The 17,500-nt window shown below is 40.8% G+C and overlaps 1 protein-coding gene across 2 annotated transcripts in view; it reads right to left on the bottom strand.

Annotated features, from left to right (window-relative positions):
* The window catches only part of LOC147029153 (putative G protein-coupled receptor 153), a 108,851-nt gene that overhangs the window by 11,182 nt on the left and 80,169 nt on the right, over window positions 1-17,500 (bottom strand). For both annotated transcript variants that reach the window (XM_085876294.1, XM_085876295.1), the window contains 2 exons: window positions 6,837-7,020; window positions 2,272-2,459 (listed from right to left, as the gene is read on the bottom strand). In XM_085876294.1, coding sequence (XP_085732420.1) covers window positions 2,272-2,459; window positions 6,837-7,020 — 372 coding nt within the window. The remainder of the gene's footprint in view (window positions 1-2,271; window positions 2,460-6,836; window positions 7,021-17,500) is intronic.

A 17,500-nucleotide genomic window follows, 5' to 3' on the forward strand; every position in this document is an offset into this window, starting at 1 on the left:
TTGCGAATTGGTCGGGCCGTTTATGCCGTGGATTGTTCATTGGGACCGGTGCGGCTCTGGTAACTCCGCTCGGTTACACCAGATCCGAGTCGGTAGCTGCAACTCGGTCCGGACAGAGTCGGCCGAGGGTGTGATTTTCCCCGGTAGTTGGACGACGTGGGTACTTAGGTATATTGAAATTAGGCAATTAACCCTACTCCACACCATCGAAGTATTGGCGACCACGGTCCGCGAAGGGACCAGTGACCTTCGGACTTATCCTTGAGTCACGACTTAAATTCCGGGTGTTCGGTGGGAAACGACTCCACTGCTCCGTGGTCGTTTATCGCCACCGACCCCGGCCCACAACTATATATATATATATATATATATATATATATATATATATATATATATATATATGTATATATATATATATATATATATATATATATGTATATATATATATATATATATATATATATATATATATATATATATATATATATATATATATATATATATATATATATATATATACATATATATATATATATATATATATATATATATATATATATATATATATATATATATATATATATATATACATATATATATATATATATATATATATATATATACATATATATATATATATATATATATATATATATATATATATATATATATATATATATATATATATATATATATATATATATATATATATACATATATATATATATATATATATATATATATCTATATATATATATATATATATATATATATATATATATATATATATATATATATATATATATATATATATATATATATATATATATATATATATATATATACATATATATATATATATATATATATACATATATATATATATATATATATATATATATATATATATATATATATATATATATACATATATATATATACATATATATATATATATATATATATATATATATATATATATATATACATATATATATATATATATATATATATATATATATATATATATATATATATATATATATATATATATATATATATATATATATATATATATATATATATATATATATATATATATATATATATATATATATATATATATATATATACATATATATATATATACATATATATATATATGCATATATATATATATAAATATATATATAAAAAAACAAATTTCAGTAGTGATCGAGGAAGTGGTCTGTTGCCTATACACCACCTGGGTGAAATTATTTTTGTCTGATTGAAATTTTTTTCCTGTAGGTTTGGATTAATTTTGAGATATTTTTACTTGTTAATATTCTTTGTCTCTGAGGACTGTTTCTGTGTTTCAGGGTGGGACAGACAGAAAGACAGACAGCATCAGCATATGATATGTAAAGGCTGTTAGATTTTTATTTGGATTTAAAATGTAAGTTAGGTTAATTGCATATAAATCCATATGTGTGTTGACAAATATAAAGCCTGGTGTTGGCTTTGTGGTTAGGGTGGCGGCTTGGGATCCTAGGGTCCTGAGTCCAAACCCCGTTGGCCGCTGAATTAAAATACACCAGGAGGTTGACTCAGCCTGTCATCCTTCCGAGGTCGGCAAAATGAGCCCCAGTGTACTGGAAAGGGGGACACTGCATCAGCGGCATATCCACGTCACAATGAATGATGCAACCAGCAGTCACAGGTTGCACTCAATAGAGAGAGATTGACAAATATGAAGTGAAAATGATGGTACCATGCCTCATCCATAGCGCCTCGAACTCCCCCACAAAATGTTGACATTCTTGAATGAATGTTGAATGAATGAATCATATTGAATGGGAGGGATGAAGATGTGGGATGTGTAAAGTGAAAATGGAAGGTCACCAATTTAGTATACACTGTCAGACCCTGACAACCGTGGGGATACGTTCCTGAAAAATGCTGCAAATGTTGAATCCACAAATGTCGTGACATTGTTTCCATGGGAAAAATGGTGATAGGTTCCCGGTGGTTGATGATTCAGAAGGGAAAATCAAAAAAACCCATGAAAAACCATCAAGGCACAGGGCTGAAAATGTAGAAGCAGGTCACATTTTATGAACCGCGAATACACAGGGTCCGCGAATCGTGGAACGTGAATGTCAGGTCCGATAGTATGTGAATAAAAAAAAATATAATATGTGTCGAAGGTGAACATGATGTGCCAAATACATCAACTGTTCTTATATATCCTTTAACATTTTTGTGAAATCAAATATGTTGAAGCCAAACCTGCAAAAACTGCATCTGTTCCACGTGCCGCAGTCTGTGGAGCGTGAAGGTTTCAGGAAAATACTCAGCCATATTATCCCTCCCATCACAAGTCTCATCACCCGCAGGTCCAGCTTCCGATCCATTTGGCATCTCAAAATTTGCATCTTCGTATCCGGCATCATAATGCAACCTCTTTCCAGGCCACTCTGTCAAAGTAAACATAAACTTGTTTTGTGCAGTTAATCTTTCACTTCAAAAACAGTATCAAGATTGTTTTGAAGAGAAGTTGATGAAAAACAGTGTCAAATACAAAATAGAAGGTGTCCACAAATTACCGTTCCAAATTCAAATCGTAATAAAAATAAAATAATGGAATGGGATACAAGATGTGGTTTGCTGACTGTGAAGGAACGCTTCTCAAAGTATTTTTGTGAATATTTGTCAAGATCATCATTTATCATATACATTACACATGTGAGCACCCCCTGTCACAAGTCACATGTTGAGGCGATACTCGATCTCTTTCCAGGTTGGATTCAGCATTCCTGCATTTGTGGTCTCCATTGCAGTCCTAATCCTCTTCCTCAGATTCACAATATCGGTAACCCTCATTTGGAACACTATGTCGTTCAAATAACCTCATTGAAAAAAAGAATCCAAACGGATTATGTCCGGCGAACATGGTGGCCACTGAATTGGACAATCGTGCCAGATCCATCGTTCATTGAAGTGTCTATTGAGGATGTCATGCACTGTCAGACTCGAGGATGCCATGCACGATCAGATTTTATTGAGCATGTCAAGCACGATCAGACTCTCAGACTCCAGTGTGGGGGAGCTCCGTCCTGTTGTTAAATGACCTCTGATTGCCAGTCCAATAATTATGGGAGTACAAAGGTCTCCAACATATCTTGGTAATTGGTGGACCTGATAGTGGCTTCAGTCAAGAAGAATGGCCCAATGACTTGGTCATGCATTTGGCCATACCACACATTTACTTTTGGGCTGTCACAATGAAGTTCTCGGAACTCATGGGGAGGCTCACAGCCTCAAATCCAGACAATATGTTTGTTAACCTTCCCCAAAAGAATGAAAGTTGATTGTCTGAGAAGAGCACAGATTCTAGGAATCCGTCGTTTTAGTGTAAGCATTCCAAAATGTACACTACAAATGCCATGTGTCACATACAGTCACCTGGCTTGAGTGGGTGCACCAGCTGAACCTTGTATGCCGACAATCACAGTCGTGTGTGCAGCACTTTATGCACCGTTGAGCAGGGTAGCTGCAACTTCCTGTTGGCAGTCTGAATAGACTGATGGGGACTTTGTTTGAACGACTCACGAATGTGTTCAACATCTTCACAATTTGTGCTTCGCCGGCCGGTACACTTCCTCTGAAAGATGCCACCCGTCTCCACAAACTTTTTGTGCCACTCACGAATCTTTTTGTCAATGGTGGGTCAATCCGAAGGTGGGTCGTTCTGAAGGAGGGTCGTTCTGCCTTCTTCAGGTCATTCTGAGGCTTCATTATGTATTTGTATGCTGCCTGTGGCTGCTTGGCTGCATCATTTTCTGGGGGCGTGGCTGTGTTGCTGATGCAATGCCCCCTGTTACCAGTAAACAGGATGAGTCAACCCTACCTGGTGCGAAGTCAACAGAACGACAGGGGCTTGAACTCAAGACCCAAAATCTTAAGCCAACCACTGTAACTGTGAAGCCAACACCAGGCCGTGAGGCTTAGTTGAACCTGTGTAACTGATTTGGTCTCTATAAATCAGGCAACACTGTTTTTTTCTTTTATTGTGGGACAGTATTTGACTTCACACGTCACAGAAGACAACTACAAATGAAATAAAAAGGTTGACAAAACCGTGAGAAATGTTTTTTCACACATAGCAAACCACAACGTGGTCTTCAAATTAATCATTTTTAAGTTACAGTTTGAATTTTGAACGATAATTTGGAGATACCACACATTGATGCGTTTACGGCTCCCTGACATAACCAGAAATTACATAATTGGTCAAAAATAAAATAAATAATGACCGTTTTTACAGCCATTTTTCCCTGCTGTGCAGGGGTTTGGCTTTTTGTGAGGCAATGTTTTATGGCCGGATGCCCTTCCTGACGCCAACCCTGGTCGCCTCTTACGACACACAGGGATATGGTACACCTATTCTAACCGGGGCATACACCGGGACCAGTACACTGGCACTCATTTCGCCGACCTCGGAAGGATGACAGGCTGAGTCAACCCCCTGGTGTTAATTCAGCAGCCAACGGGGCTTGAACTCAGGACACTGGGATCCCAAGCCGCCACCTTAACCACTAAGCCAACACCAGGCTTGAAATTACATAATTGGTCGCAAGGTCATAAATTCCAGAGATTTACTGGACGAATGGCCGTGTTTGAGGCTCAATTCACTGTAAAACGGACAGCGAGCGGATCTATATGTCTACTTTCAGCAACCTGTAAAGGTGCTGGTAATTATCAGATTACTATAAATCGGTTAACCCAGTGTTTCTCAACCGTTTTTGTCCCACGCCCCACTTTGATTTTCAAAATAATCGTCCGCCCCCACCATGATTGGAGGCACTACAGTATATACTACATTTGTATTCAAAAGGCAAAGCTATGAAAACGATCATATATTGATTCATCAAATCTAAATCCTCATGCCCCACCAAAATATTGCCACGCCCCACCTTGAGAAACACTGGGTTAACCAATTTAATCTTTCCAAGCATGGCACATTGCAGAACAAATCGGACACGTGATCTCAAGAGATATGAAGAATACATTTGGACAGGACAACATCAATGCACTGGTCCTCAGGATGACAGACAGACAGATTTCTACAATAAATAAGAACTTAACCAAACAAGAAATAACTAAACAGTTCGGTGCTACATCCACATATAGCTTCCACTCACACAGACCTGGACCACGTTTTCAGGATAAAGCTCACATGGCAGTAACATGGAGAGCCGCTGGCATGCAGCTCAGATGCTCTTTCTCCCCAGGCAGAGCAAAACAAGGCAAGGACGATCAGCGTGGTCCAGCCGGGAGCTAAACAAGTCAGCCAGGGAGTTACCAGAGTGGACAGAGATCTTGAACAAAGACTGTCTCTGCTTTTAAAAGCTCCCTGGCATGCCCCCTTCCCTCAGGGTTGTATCAGCCCACTTGAGCGAGGTGTCCAACTTCTGCAGCCAATCACGTGTCCTATGAGCTCGCCCACTTGGGCTGGCCCCTGTGCGTGAATGGACAGGGCAATGTAGGTTCAGCATACCATCACGTCCCTCCCCCCCTACGTCCACTGACAGCCTTGTTGGTGCGGCCTAGTCACCAAAGGCTCTGCACCACCAACTTAACACTCCGCCCTCGGTTCGGAAATGACCTGGTCTCTGATTGAGATGAGGAAGAACACCAGATGAGATGACCTTACACTCACTCGCTAATAAATTTGGACAGAACCCCCCCTCCCCCACAGCGGGGACAAAAATGATCCAAAATCATTACCACAAATGGAAAAGCGCAAAACACTTCATGTTGGAACCCGATGTTACCTCCAACAGTTCTGAATTAGACAATTCTTCCGCTATGTCTACATCTTCATCCATGCTCATGAATGCCTCAAATTCATTTTCCTTTATGCAATGGCCCTTATCCAGAAAGCCCTGGAAGTAAAGACCAGTCTCATCGGAATTGAAACCGTCCTCTGCAACATAAGCTTGAATAATTTTATGGAGAACATCTTTCTTCCAATTATGTACTGCAGGAAATTCAGCGTACTGTTTTGCACCTTGTTATTTTTTTTAAATCACCTTGTGCTGGACCTTTCAACGGCAAAGCCAACCAACAGAGGGGTTAAAATCAGAGCCCTGCATAGCAGTCATCTTCCTTGCTTTCTCCTCAATAAACAGATCGGATAGCCGTGCCTCTTCAGCAAGCTTCTGATGGAACCACACGTACGGTGCTCTTCCTTCCCTTCTCGGTTTTCGATCCTGGTTTCCACTGTTGAATTCAACAACGACGTGGGCCTTGGCCTGCACAGGTCTGGACACTTGAGACATAGAGACTCCAAAGTTCTTCGCAGAAGATGTCCGAGTCAATCCTGGTAACTCAAGACCCCCGAAGAAGTTCAACTTTCTGTGACAAGGTAAAGTCGACATGTTTCTTTGAAGATGCCATGTTGCGCACATGACTTTTGCTAAAAGCTTTGAATTACTCAAAATTCTCATATCCAGATCCAGATCTTCACCAAAAATCGAATCAATTCGTCCTTGTCAACAAACCCAACCTGTCCACCAAGTTTCATCAAAATCCTTCCACAACTTTTTGAGATATTCTGCTCAAAGATATTTGTAATCACTCGCCCATCATGAAAACACTGACTTAATACAACCCTTTATGGCCTCAGGGATTTTAGAAAACACAACAGCAGCAGCTCCATGATCCAATACTGTACATTTTTGTACAAAGAAGATAAACCACAATCAGCAAGGTGTAATTCGAAGTGTAATATTCTCGCCTTCGGAATAACACGTTGGATAAAAGTGAAAAAAAAAGTTTGTTGAACTCACCATCATCATCGCTTGCCAACAGGCTGATGCATACAGTGCGAACGGCCTTCCATCCCGCACGGTAACGCTTGCACAGGGTGAGTGCGGACGGGAAAATCAAGGCCTGGCCCAGTGAGCACCACACCATAACCGCTATCATCCAGGGGTCATCGATATCATCCCGGACACTCACCAGACTCACTGCCTGCAATTGATCACAGGACGAGCGTCAGTAATTGGCTTCATCCCCTTGGATTGCAAACTTCTGTGGTTTGCTTAAGCTTCAGATGAACCTCCTCAAAAATAGCCCCCAGCACCCTTGAATTCTCAACACTGTGCCCAGTTCTTAAAAACCATTCTGCACATGCAGCCCCTGTTAAGCTAAGCCATACAATTACAATTTTGTCCAGAATAATGATGAGTGCACAACTAAAATAAAACAATGATGGTGAAAACATTGACTTGCAACATGTTTGTGAAGGACAACATGACGTGTTTTGACTAATTCCTTCAGCGAAGTGATGGGAGGCACACCGAGTGTGGTTAAAATCAATGTAGTGCTGCAGTACCACTACGGTAGCTTTTAGTCCCGAAGAAATTTGTCTTTTTGTTGTCGTGTAACGTGCTCAGGTCGAACACATGGTCTGCCGGTCCACTTTCTTCTGCCCTCTCTTACTCTCCGCCATCTTATTTGCTCTCTACTGACCTCCTTCCTTCCTTCCTTTCATCTCTCTGCTTTGCCCTTCAGAAATTAGAAAAATCACCACCTCTCTCTCCACTCATGCATTCTGTTGTTGTGCTTTTTTTTTTCTCCCCACCAGCCTCATCGCTTTCTCCTGACATTTTCTTGTATTTCCCTCTCCCCAGCTTGCACTCTTCTTCCCCGGTCATCTTGACGTGACATCGACACCAGCAAACAAGTGCTTAGTGAACAAGCTCATTCAAAACGAAGCGACCAATGAGCGTACAAAATTTGTGTGAAGTGGTTTGTTTTGGAATGCCAGCAGCCATGAGAATTATCATGGATCTCAAGTACTCGAAGGTCTGTACTCGGCGCGTGTCTTGAATACCGAATGACGCCCACAAAGGAAATTGGAAGACAATCTGGTCTGAGCTACTCAAATATTTTGAAGCTTAAGGCGAAGCATTTCTATCATGCATAATCACAGAAGAAGAGACATACGCACACCAGAAACCGAGGGGAAATCAAAAGGGTGGGACCAGAAAGGATAGGGGCTGGAAGGATGGTGTGGAGGTACGTATACTTCTTCTGAATCAAAGTTCGTTGTGTATAGTTGTGTGTCACCATGAAAGAAATTCAAGATGCAACACTCAGCCAGATCGCTGTTGTGTTCTGAAACGGAAGGTGTTCTGCTGTCGACTCCATGCCAAAGGGTGCCACGAAACACAAAACTGCACATTGAGACATCGAAGAAACTGTAAAGATGTGCATAGAGAGCCAGGCCTGAACGCGACACTCCCCCGCCATATCAGGCCACACACGAGCCGACACGTCACCGAGGCAATCATACAGTTCAAGTGGACTGTGCTACCCCATCTCGGACACAACCCGTATCTTGCACATTCAGATTACCCTCTGTTTGGATGACTGACTGACATGTTGTATGAACACCACTGCAACATGAAGGAGGCTGTTGTAATTTGAGTAAGCAAATGTAACTAAGCATTATAGAGTGTGGGCACCCATGCTCTCATTTGATGGTGGCGAGCATGCATTGATCACGATGAGAATGATCGTGAAAAGTAACCAGACGTTAAGCAATGATGCATTAATTCGCCAAGCAAGTTTCATAAATCCTGACATGATATTTCATGGGAAATATAATACTTTTATCATGGCCATTACTCATAGAATTACGGTGTTGCAGCAGAAAAAAAAAGAAAGCTGACAATACTCTCCTGAATTGACAATACAATGGAGATCATAGGTTTGGAGGTAGAGGATGATTTAAAAGTTCATATGACATGTTTTCCCCCAATATTTTACACCCCTACTCCCCGATTATACTTTGCAACACGAGATCAAACACCTTTTGAAAAACGACATCACGGCATGCTCACATCAATCACCCCACCACCTGTTGATATAACATAGAGCCAGTAATGTGGGGCAAGATGGCAAATGGAAAAGCTCCTTGGTCCTGGAAAAATCCAGAACATCTACCAAACCGTCCAACATTGTGGAAGGATTTGATGATTATACATGCTCGCATCAGCACTCCTTGGGCAGGGGTGCCCATCCTGGCCCACCATCGGTGGGAAATTTTAAATGGTGATATTTCCACAAAGCGATACTTTCTTCTGGAACACACTGGACACTTGAAAAAAAAATAGGATATACTGCAACCATCTTTGGCCTTGCTGGACCACACTGAAATGTTTTTGTGCTAATTAAATGCAACAAAAATATAATTTTTTGAGTGCTCGTCACACTCCACATGTTTCGATTTACCCACAAATCACATCACGTGCTTTCTGGTTGAATGGTTTGCATTAGCGGGAACAATCATCTGGGTGGCAGACAGACGGTTGTTCTTTGCGGATTATGCGGTTTTACCGTGTGAGACATAATCCACGGCGATGCTCACCGTAACAGTCAGGAGGTGCGTCTGATGTATAAATGACAAATGTGGTCATCATTGATTCGATATTTATTGGTATGCCGTCCTGGTGAGGGCAATCAAGCACAAAATCTGGATAGGCGGCTCCATTTGATGTTTAATTGATGCTGACCATGTAATCTTTGTCTGTTTGACAGTGTCTCTGGGCCAAGGCCTTTGTGTTGGACGTGACGCTTTGGTGTAGGACTGTGTCCAATGGAGAACGGGTGGGGGAATGCTTGTCACACTCCATATGTTTGGATTATATATATATATATATATATATATATATATATATATATATATATATATATATATATATATATATATATATATATATATATATATATATATATATATATATAGGCGGTCCAAAAAAGTCAAAAAAAAATAGAATGTTTTTCCACAAGCTTAAAATTCTTCTCATATGATCCAATCAAGCGCATAATTTTTTTTTTTTCTTGATCGGAGGTGATTTAGAGGTCGCTCCATTTGACGACTTTTAGTCTCATGACTTGAATAAATTAGGGTATGGTCAGGTACGATTACGGATACTTCTGGATGTCCGAGGTGGAAATGAAGTGCATTTTTCGAACTCTATGGGGTCGATTTACTCTAAGAAACGAGTGCACCGACGATGAATTCACTACCATTTCGAAAATATGACCAAAAACAAGATTTATCATTACTGGAGTTGAGTGACTAATCCGACTCATTTCGATATTTTCTAATCTATAATTAATTTGTTGTCGTCTCAACATTTCCTAGAGTAAATCGACCCCACTGAGTTCGAAAATGCAGTCCATTTTCACCTAGGAAGTTCAGAAGTGTACGGATTCGCATTTTTAATAATATATATACATACATATATACATATATATTTATATATATTCATATATATATATATATATATATATATATATATATATATATATATATATATATATATATATATATATATATATATATATATCATAATGACAATTTTCATTTCACACTTGTTAATACACTTGTGGATATATATGCAATTAACCTCACTTACATCTCATATCCAACAAAAAACTATCAGTCGAAAAATATACATATATATATATATATATATATATATATATATATATATATATATATACATATATGTATATATATATATATATATATATACATATATGTATATATATATATATATATATATATACATATATGTATATATATATATATATACATATATGTATATATACATATATACATATATATATATATACATATATGTATATATATATATATATATATGTATATATATATATATATATATATATATATATATATATATATATGTTATGCTGATGCTGTCTGTCTCCCTGTCTGTCCAACCCTCAAACACGGAAAACCATCCGGGGAGAGAAAAATTATAAAGTAAAAGATGCTTGAAATAATCCAAACGTACAGGAACATTATAATTTTTTCAATCAGATTAAAAAAAAATTGAACCTGGGTGGTGGACAAGTCCAACTGCTGCTTCGATCGCTCCATAATCTTTTTTCTGTTAAATATCTTCGTTGTTTGGAAATATGATGATTTTGGAATTTGACACTGCTAGCTCCATACATCTGTCAACATAATAATACGCTGGTTCATCCATCCATTTGTGTGAATCATTTCTTCTGCCTCAAGACATGATTCGGCCGCCATATTGGTCTCACATGCAAAGCCAAAGATTTATTTGGAGCAGTCATATTCACAATTGTCATACCCTCCCGCCAAGTTTTCCCTTCAGTGTAAAATCACCAATGGGACTGTTGAAATGATCATCAAGTATCGAAAGGTTGTAGCTCATCGGCATCATGTGCCTGTGTAACGGAATAGGCCTCATGCTCCAGGCCTCTGTGATGCATGCAAATGACAAATGGAATCTATCCGACCTATAATCACTTCGATCGATGTTTTATCTCTGCATCGATGAACATGCTTTTACTTCAAACGTGGGTTGTTCTTATTATTTTTGGGAGTGATAGAGGCAGCCATCTGTTTCGGACTATTTTCTCTTTAAAAACTCGACCAGGGACCAGACGAGAAAACCCACCATTGTAAGGGTCTTTATCCAAGCAATTTGGGGAATCGCACGACACTGTGAATAACCTCTATCATTATTTGCTTTTAACAATGTACAGTATATAAAGCAAGTTGCTGAGGCAGGCACCACCCTGCTTCGGTGGAACTTCTAAGCAGGCCTTGCAATGTGCTGGTACTCCTTCACACCCAACATGCAAATGGCGGTTCGAGGCTCGCAATGGGATCACCGCACTGGACATGGGGTGCTATCTGTGTGAACAATTATAGTCCCCGATTCAGCAGTCTGAATAGTTGACAAGATTGAGAGGAGAAAATGCGGGAGGATGGAAAGGACCCTCGGTGCGACAGAAGGGATTGGGGGTCTGGGAGGTGTGCCAGAGGGGAGTTGGAGTCTGGGAGGAGTAGGGGGGGGAGGGCTGGGAGGTATGGGCTGGGAGGCATATGGGAAGTGAAAGGGGTGGGTCTGGGAGGTATTGGCATGGGCTGGGAGGTGTGGGGGCATATGGGATGTGGGAGAACCTAGGAGGGGTTGGGGTCGAGGAGGGTGGGGGTCTCAGCGCTGAGTGACAGTATGGGAGGGGTTGAAGGTCCTGTGTGGGAGGGAAAGGTCTGGGGGGGGGGGAGGTTGTTTCCCCTCTCCGGTTTGGGAAATTTGGAATTAAATTTGAACGCAGGAGCAGTACTTTCATCATGTAAAATGAACCAAGGTACAAATTTGAATGAAGGATTTGTAATTTCATTGTGGAAAATGAACCAAGGTCAAAATCTGAACTGAAGATCGGTGCTTTCATTGTGTAAAATGAACCAAGGTGCTGATTTGAACTGAAGATTCCTTAACCATTTCGTCGGATTGCTTCCTTGGTGCTTAAGCCACTTGGCAAGCACTCTACAATAATTGCACTGTCACTGAATACTGTATATCGACAACTTGAAAAAAGTTCAGGGGCCACTTCCCTACGTTTGGCCCTGCGTTGTTCTGCGGTGTGCCAGGCAGTCTCTGGCTCACTGAAAATGTGCAATTTTGTTTAACAACACGTTTCCCCTTTTTGTAAGATGTCCTTTCTTTCTACGACCCATCACTGTGGCATTGATAAATCCATACAAGAGAATAAAACTTTGTGTTTTCAAAAGTTTCTTCAACCTTGTTGATGGTGTATTGGTGAAGATACTTGGTGAGTGCTCTTCAAGCTTCAATGGCGATACCGCGGTTCGATACCGGAGATCGGAAGGCAAAATAAATTGGATGATTACAATGAGTAAAAAATGTTTGCAGTTGTTACAAAGCATTGAATTGCCACATCATGGCAGGATAGACGAGAGGTACGCATGCATGCTCTAAACCAGTGGTTCTTAACCTTTTTGGCCCCACAACCCCATCAGACATTCTTGGTCAGTACCGTGACCCCTGAAACAAAAATTGAAAAAAAAAAAGAGCCCTATTTATTAAAACATGTCTACCAATACTCAGTCAATGGGTATTTGGTATGTTATTTATGACCACTTCATGACCCACGGAAAAACTCCAAACGACCCCCAGGTTAAGAATTGCTGCTCTAAGCTGTCTTGCCTGGGTTTAAATCCTGACCTAGCAATAAACTGTCATCCAGGTGTTTCACAGGCAGGGCAATTCATCAATGTATGCGAGTATGCCATTTGCGCAGCCTCTAAAGAGATATTCATTCGTATGCCTTGTGTTGGTTCTGCGACAATCCCATTTCCAGTTTTGACATTAATGTTAAATGAGGGGAAAAACTATTTGACCTCGTGAATAAAAAGGAGTGAATTTTTTCTCACAAACAGATCTTCTCTGGCACCAACTTCTCCTTCTCCTCCCCCAGCTCTTCCAATCATCCTGCACCAGCTTCTCCATATGAAATTGTTTCTGGGACCAAGCTCTTCCATGAGCCTTGACCACCATGAGCCATCAAAACCTTTTTTTTTACCCCCCTCCCAATTTTTAATCCCCACCCTGTTTCTCTTACCAATTTATACCCCGATTTGAACAGAGATTCCTTCCCTTTACATCCCTACTGATGAATCATCCTTCCATGTGAATAAAACTATATATTTAAAACGAAGTATTTCAGATATCTCATCCATTAAAAAAAAACTCAGTTTAAGCAAAATTACTTTTATATAAATGACCTCAAATCTCTGGAAAAGTATAGAGCCAAGCAAAAAACAAACCAAAGAGTGGAGAAAACCACAACCTTGACATTTAAATGGGAAACATAATGAATGTGGACAGTATCAAAAAAAGTATCATTGAAGAAATAACCAAGACAACTGTGAATAAAGTTCACAGACTGAGAGGTTTAAAAAGATTTCATGGATGTCAAGAAAACAATGGAAAAATAATTTACTGCAATTTTAAAATGATATGTGGTTCAGTAGTAGCTCAGGGCAGAACGCTGTGGGAGGTTCATCATTTTGTCTCAACTCAACAAAGATATTTAGCCCAAGAACAAAACCCCAACATATTGCTGCGGGCCGGGGGTCGGGTAAGAAGACCACGAGGTGGGGGAAGCTATCTCTGTTCTTTCCAGACTCCCCGGAATTGTCGGCCGTCGCACACGGATAATTCCGTCACGCAGCGGGTCGCTTAACCGACCGTGGACGCCAATAACTCAACCGCGTGTCCTCGGGTCCTCCCGTCTATGGGTTAATCGGGTTACCGAATTAATCACGTGATTTAATTACCGGGGAACATGCCCTCGGTACGCCTTGTCTGAACTGGATCACTCGAACAGATCAGATCACTTTACCGGATTGGGTGCAGCCGAGCGACACTGCCAAGGACGTACCGGCTAAAATAAACACATCGTTGAGAATAAAGTCCCGCCTAAGGTAGGAATCGAGCCATGCTGGATCAATGAAAGAAACCACAAAAACGAGCTGGGAACATTCCGAATAATGATTTATTTACAGGCATCTTACAAAAGGGGACACAGAGCAGACTTAACGTGAAAATAATAACAATAATAATGATAACAATAATGATCTTCTGCAGTCTTACTTAAGCAGACAGGCGCCAGGACACACACCCACACACACACACACACACACATGCACACGCACACGCACAAACACAGAAAACCCGATGAAGAGAAACTATTGAAACAAGAAGGGAGAGGAGTTGAGGCTATGATCTCAGTACCTTTGTACTTGATTGTTCGAACGTGCCACCAGTACGTTTCGGGGGGGGAGGGGGGGATGCTCCATGGTGTGGTACCCAACAGCTGGCGCGTCGTCTCTGGCTTCAGCAGCATGTGTGGAAGCCATGGGCATGAAGGAGGGCTTGAGTAGAGAAGGGGCGGAGTCCAGAGTGCGTGGATGGAGTGGTAGGCTGGACCAGGTAGGCGGGTGGTGTCAATGTCATGTGGGCGGAGATGAGGAGGCGGACTCCAGGCAGCAGGAGGCGGGTCGTGGCGATGTCAGGCAGAGAGACGAGAGCGAGAGAGAGGCGGAGGGACCGCTCCAACCTTTATAGGACTCGCAGCGCGGGGTGGGGACCACCACGAAGCGAAGCGTCATCACCTGAATCGGGCCCTCCGATTGACCCCAACCCCCCATGCGGCCCACTAATTTTGGCTGGAAACTGCAACACTCCTTTTCCGGCAAGGTCATCCCAGACAGTGAAAATATTCTGCTCCAGACCCCACGACACGACACAAATTGCCCACACCGAACTTGGTGCGCGAATCGTCCCACAAAATCCCCCGGGCTGTACCCTGGCGACCGGCCGAGGGTCTCGCATGCCTGCTCGGGCGTCTGACCAGCGCTGATCAATGTGCTTGCTCCGCGTGCATCAACGTGGCCCGCACTGTACGACATGCCCCTGCTCGATCGCAGCTTCGCTGGCCGGAGAGACAAGAAGACGTTCACCATCTGTGGGGAATCCGCTGCTGCCCGCGAGGGCCGAAGGTACCTTGTTATGGATAAATTCATGCATGTTTCATGCAGTATGCGTGGATCCGCCATGGCCCACGTGGTCAGTGCCCGCATTTGCCCGATTCTGCTGGCGTGTGCGCAGGGCGAACACCGATACGTGTCAGGTATTGAGGAAATATGATACAAAGTCGCGACGGTGCATTCGTGCCCTGTTTTGTTCGATAACAAAGTCGCGAGTGGCGTACGTGTCTGCCTTTGAGCACATTCCATACAGCGCGCGTGGTTCGGCCATTACGCATGTGGCCAGCGCTCATGTCCGCACGACTCTGCTTGCGTGTGCGTGGGGTGAACACCAATATGTATCAGACATTTGGTTGAAAAGGAACGCGCCGCTTTTACTTCGCACACTCGCATCCCGCCCAACGTGGCGTGGAGTCACCTTTATCGGCCTCCGTATGCGTTTCATGCAGCGTGGGCGTCGTGCTGGCTGTGTTTCCTATGTTGTGAAAAACACCATTTGTGCAGCCTCGAAAGAGATATTCATTCGTATGCCTTGTTAATGCAACCAGCAATCTTCCCCAGATCATCGGAAGTTCGAGTTGATAATCCCGAACTGCGAAGTGCACTGTATGACTCGCCACACACATTGAGTTGAGGACTCGCTTGGGAATGGGGGCTCTGCGCTGTTAATGCTCGTGCGTCATCGTTTCCTCGCAGCGGCGCCGCACATCTCACAGCTTAGGCGCACGTGGCTCAGATTTACCTCAGGAATAATCAGAAAAGAAGAGTAGGGATGAAGTGAAGAAGAAATGATGTAAGCAAACCTTGCTATGAGATCATCGCAATGCACGCCCCTATTGTCCCGCTAGACAAAATGGAAGGGACTATCTACACGTATAATAATGGAATAACTGTCTTGGGACTATTATCTGTTGGATGCATGCGGTTCTGAGAACCGCAACAATATTAATGATCAACATACTCGATGGTGATGAAAGTTATATAAAAAAAGGTGTTTAATAAACTACAAACCCAACCAATATTTATTGGTAGCCTATTTGAATTCATTTTGAAATTCGAACAAAATTTTATTCTAAACCCAAAAATATAATGTATAAGTAGGTCAGAGAAAAATAATCTCTTACTGATTTATAGATACTTTTCTGCTCAACATAAAATCTTCTGAGTGATCAGAAAGAGATTTTACCAATAAAACTTTATTTTAAACACTAAAGTTTCATATATAAATCAGAAAGAGATTTTACCATTAAAACTTTATTTTAAACACTAAAGTTTAACATATAAATCAGGAAGAGATTTCACTAAGATTTCATTTTAAACACAAAAGTAAAAATATAAATAGATCCAAAAAAATCATTTTTTTGTGATATAAATGTGGTGAATATAACTAATTGCAATGTTTGCAAAAAGGACAACAAATATTACAACAAAGACTTCCAATCATGCAAACACACACTCAATGTATTTCAACTAATCCAATGAGTAGAACAAGAAAAACAACATTGTGATATATGCCCAAACAACTTGTTAAAATATAGTTTTAAGAGACATCTTCAATCATGCAACACAAAAAACTCAGAAGATACAGATGGGTTTGTTATTGAAAAAACTGATGGGGCATTTAAGGATCATGTAAAAAGAAGAATTTTTAGGTTTGAAGCGCCAGAACCAGAATTGGTAGTTGAAGCAATTGTGAAAGTTAGTTCGGCTGTTGACACTTTAACTAACGGGAGCCTGAGGGAATTTAATACCATTAAATTCGATATGAGAGTAAAATTATATTTCACAAAAGAAGACTATGAAAGAAATGAGTTGAAAGAAGAAACACCTAACATGAGATTTCAAGGTTTTTCTTTCATTTCATCATTTCATGGTTTCCAAGATTGTCATGTTTATGATAAACTTCAGAGGTATGAAATAGATGTTGATGATAACACAGAAGGAAGTGTTGTGAGCATTGGGAAAATCATTTTCTTAGATATACATATTTTGAAATCAGATCCGCTTTAAGTTTCTTCCAAAATTGATTTGTCAAGAGCAGTAAAACTTTAAAAAGCATTTGTTGATGTTCAAAACAATGAC

This window comes from Eptatretus burgeri, chromosome 4 (assembly GCF_056783735.1).
Source record: "Eptatretus burgeri isolate ZD-2024b chromosome 4, Ebu_testis_v1, whole genome shotgun sequence".
NCBI lineage: Eukaryota > Metazoa > Chordata > Myxini > Myxiniformes > Myxinidae > Eptatretus > Eptatretus burgeri.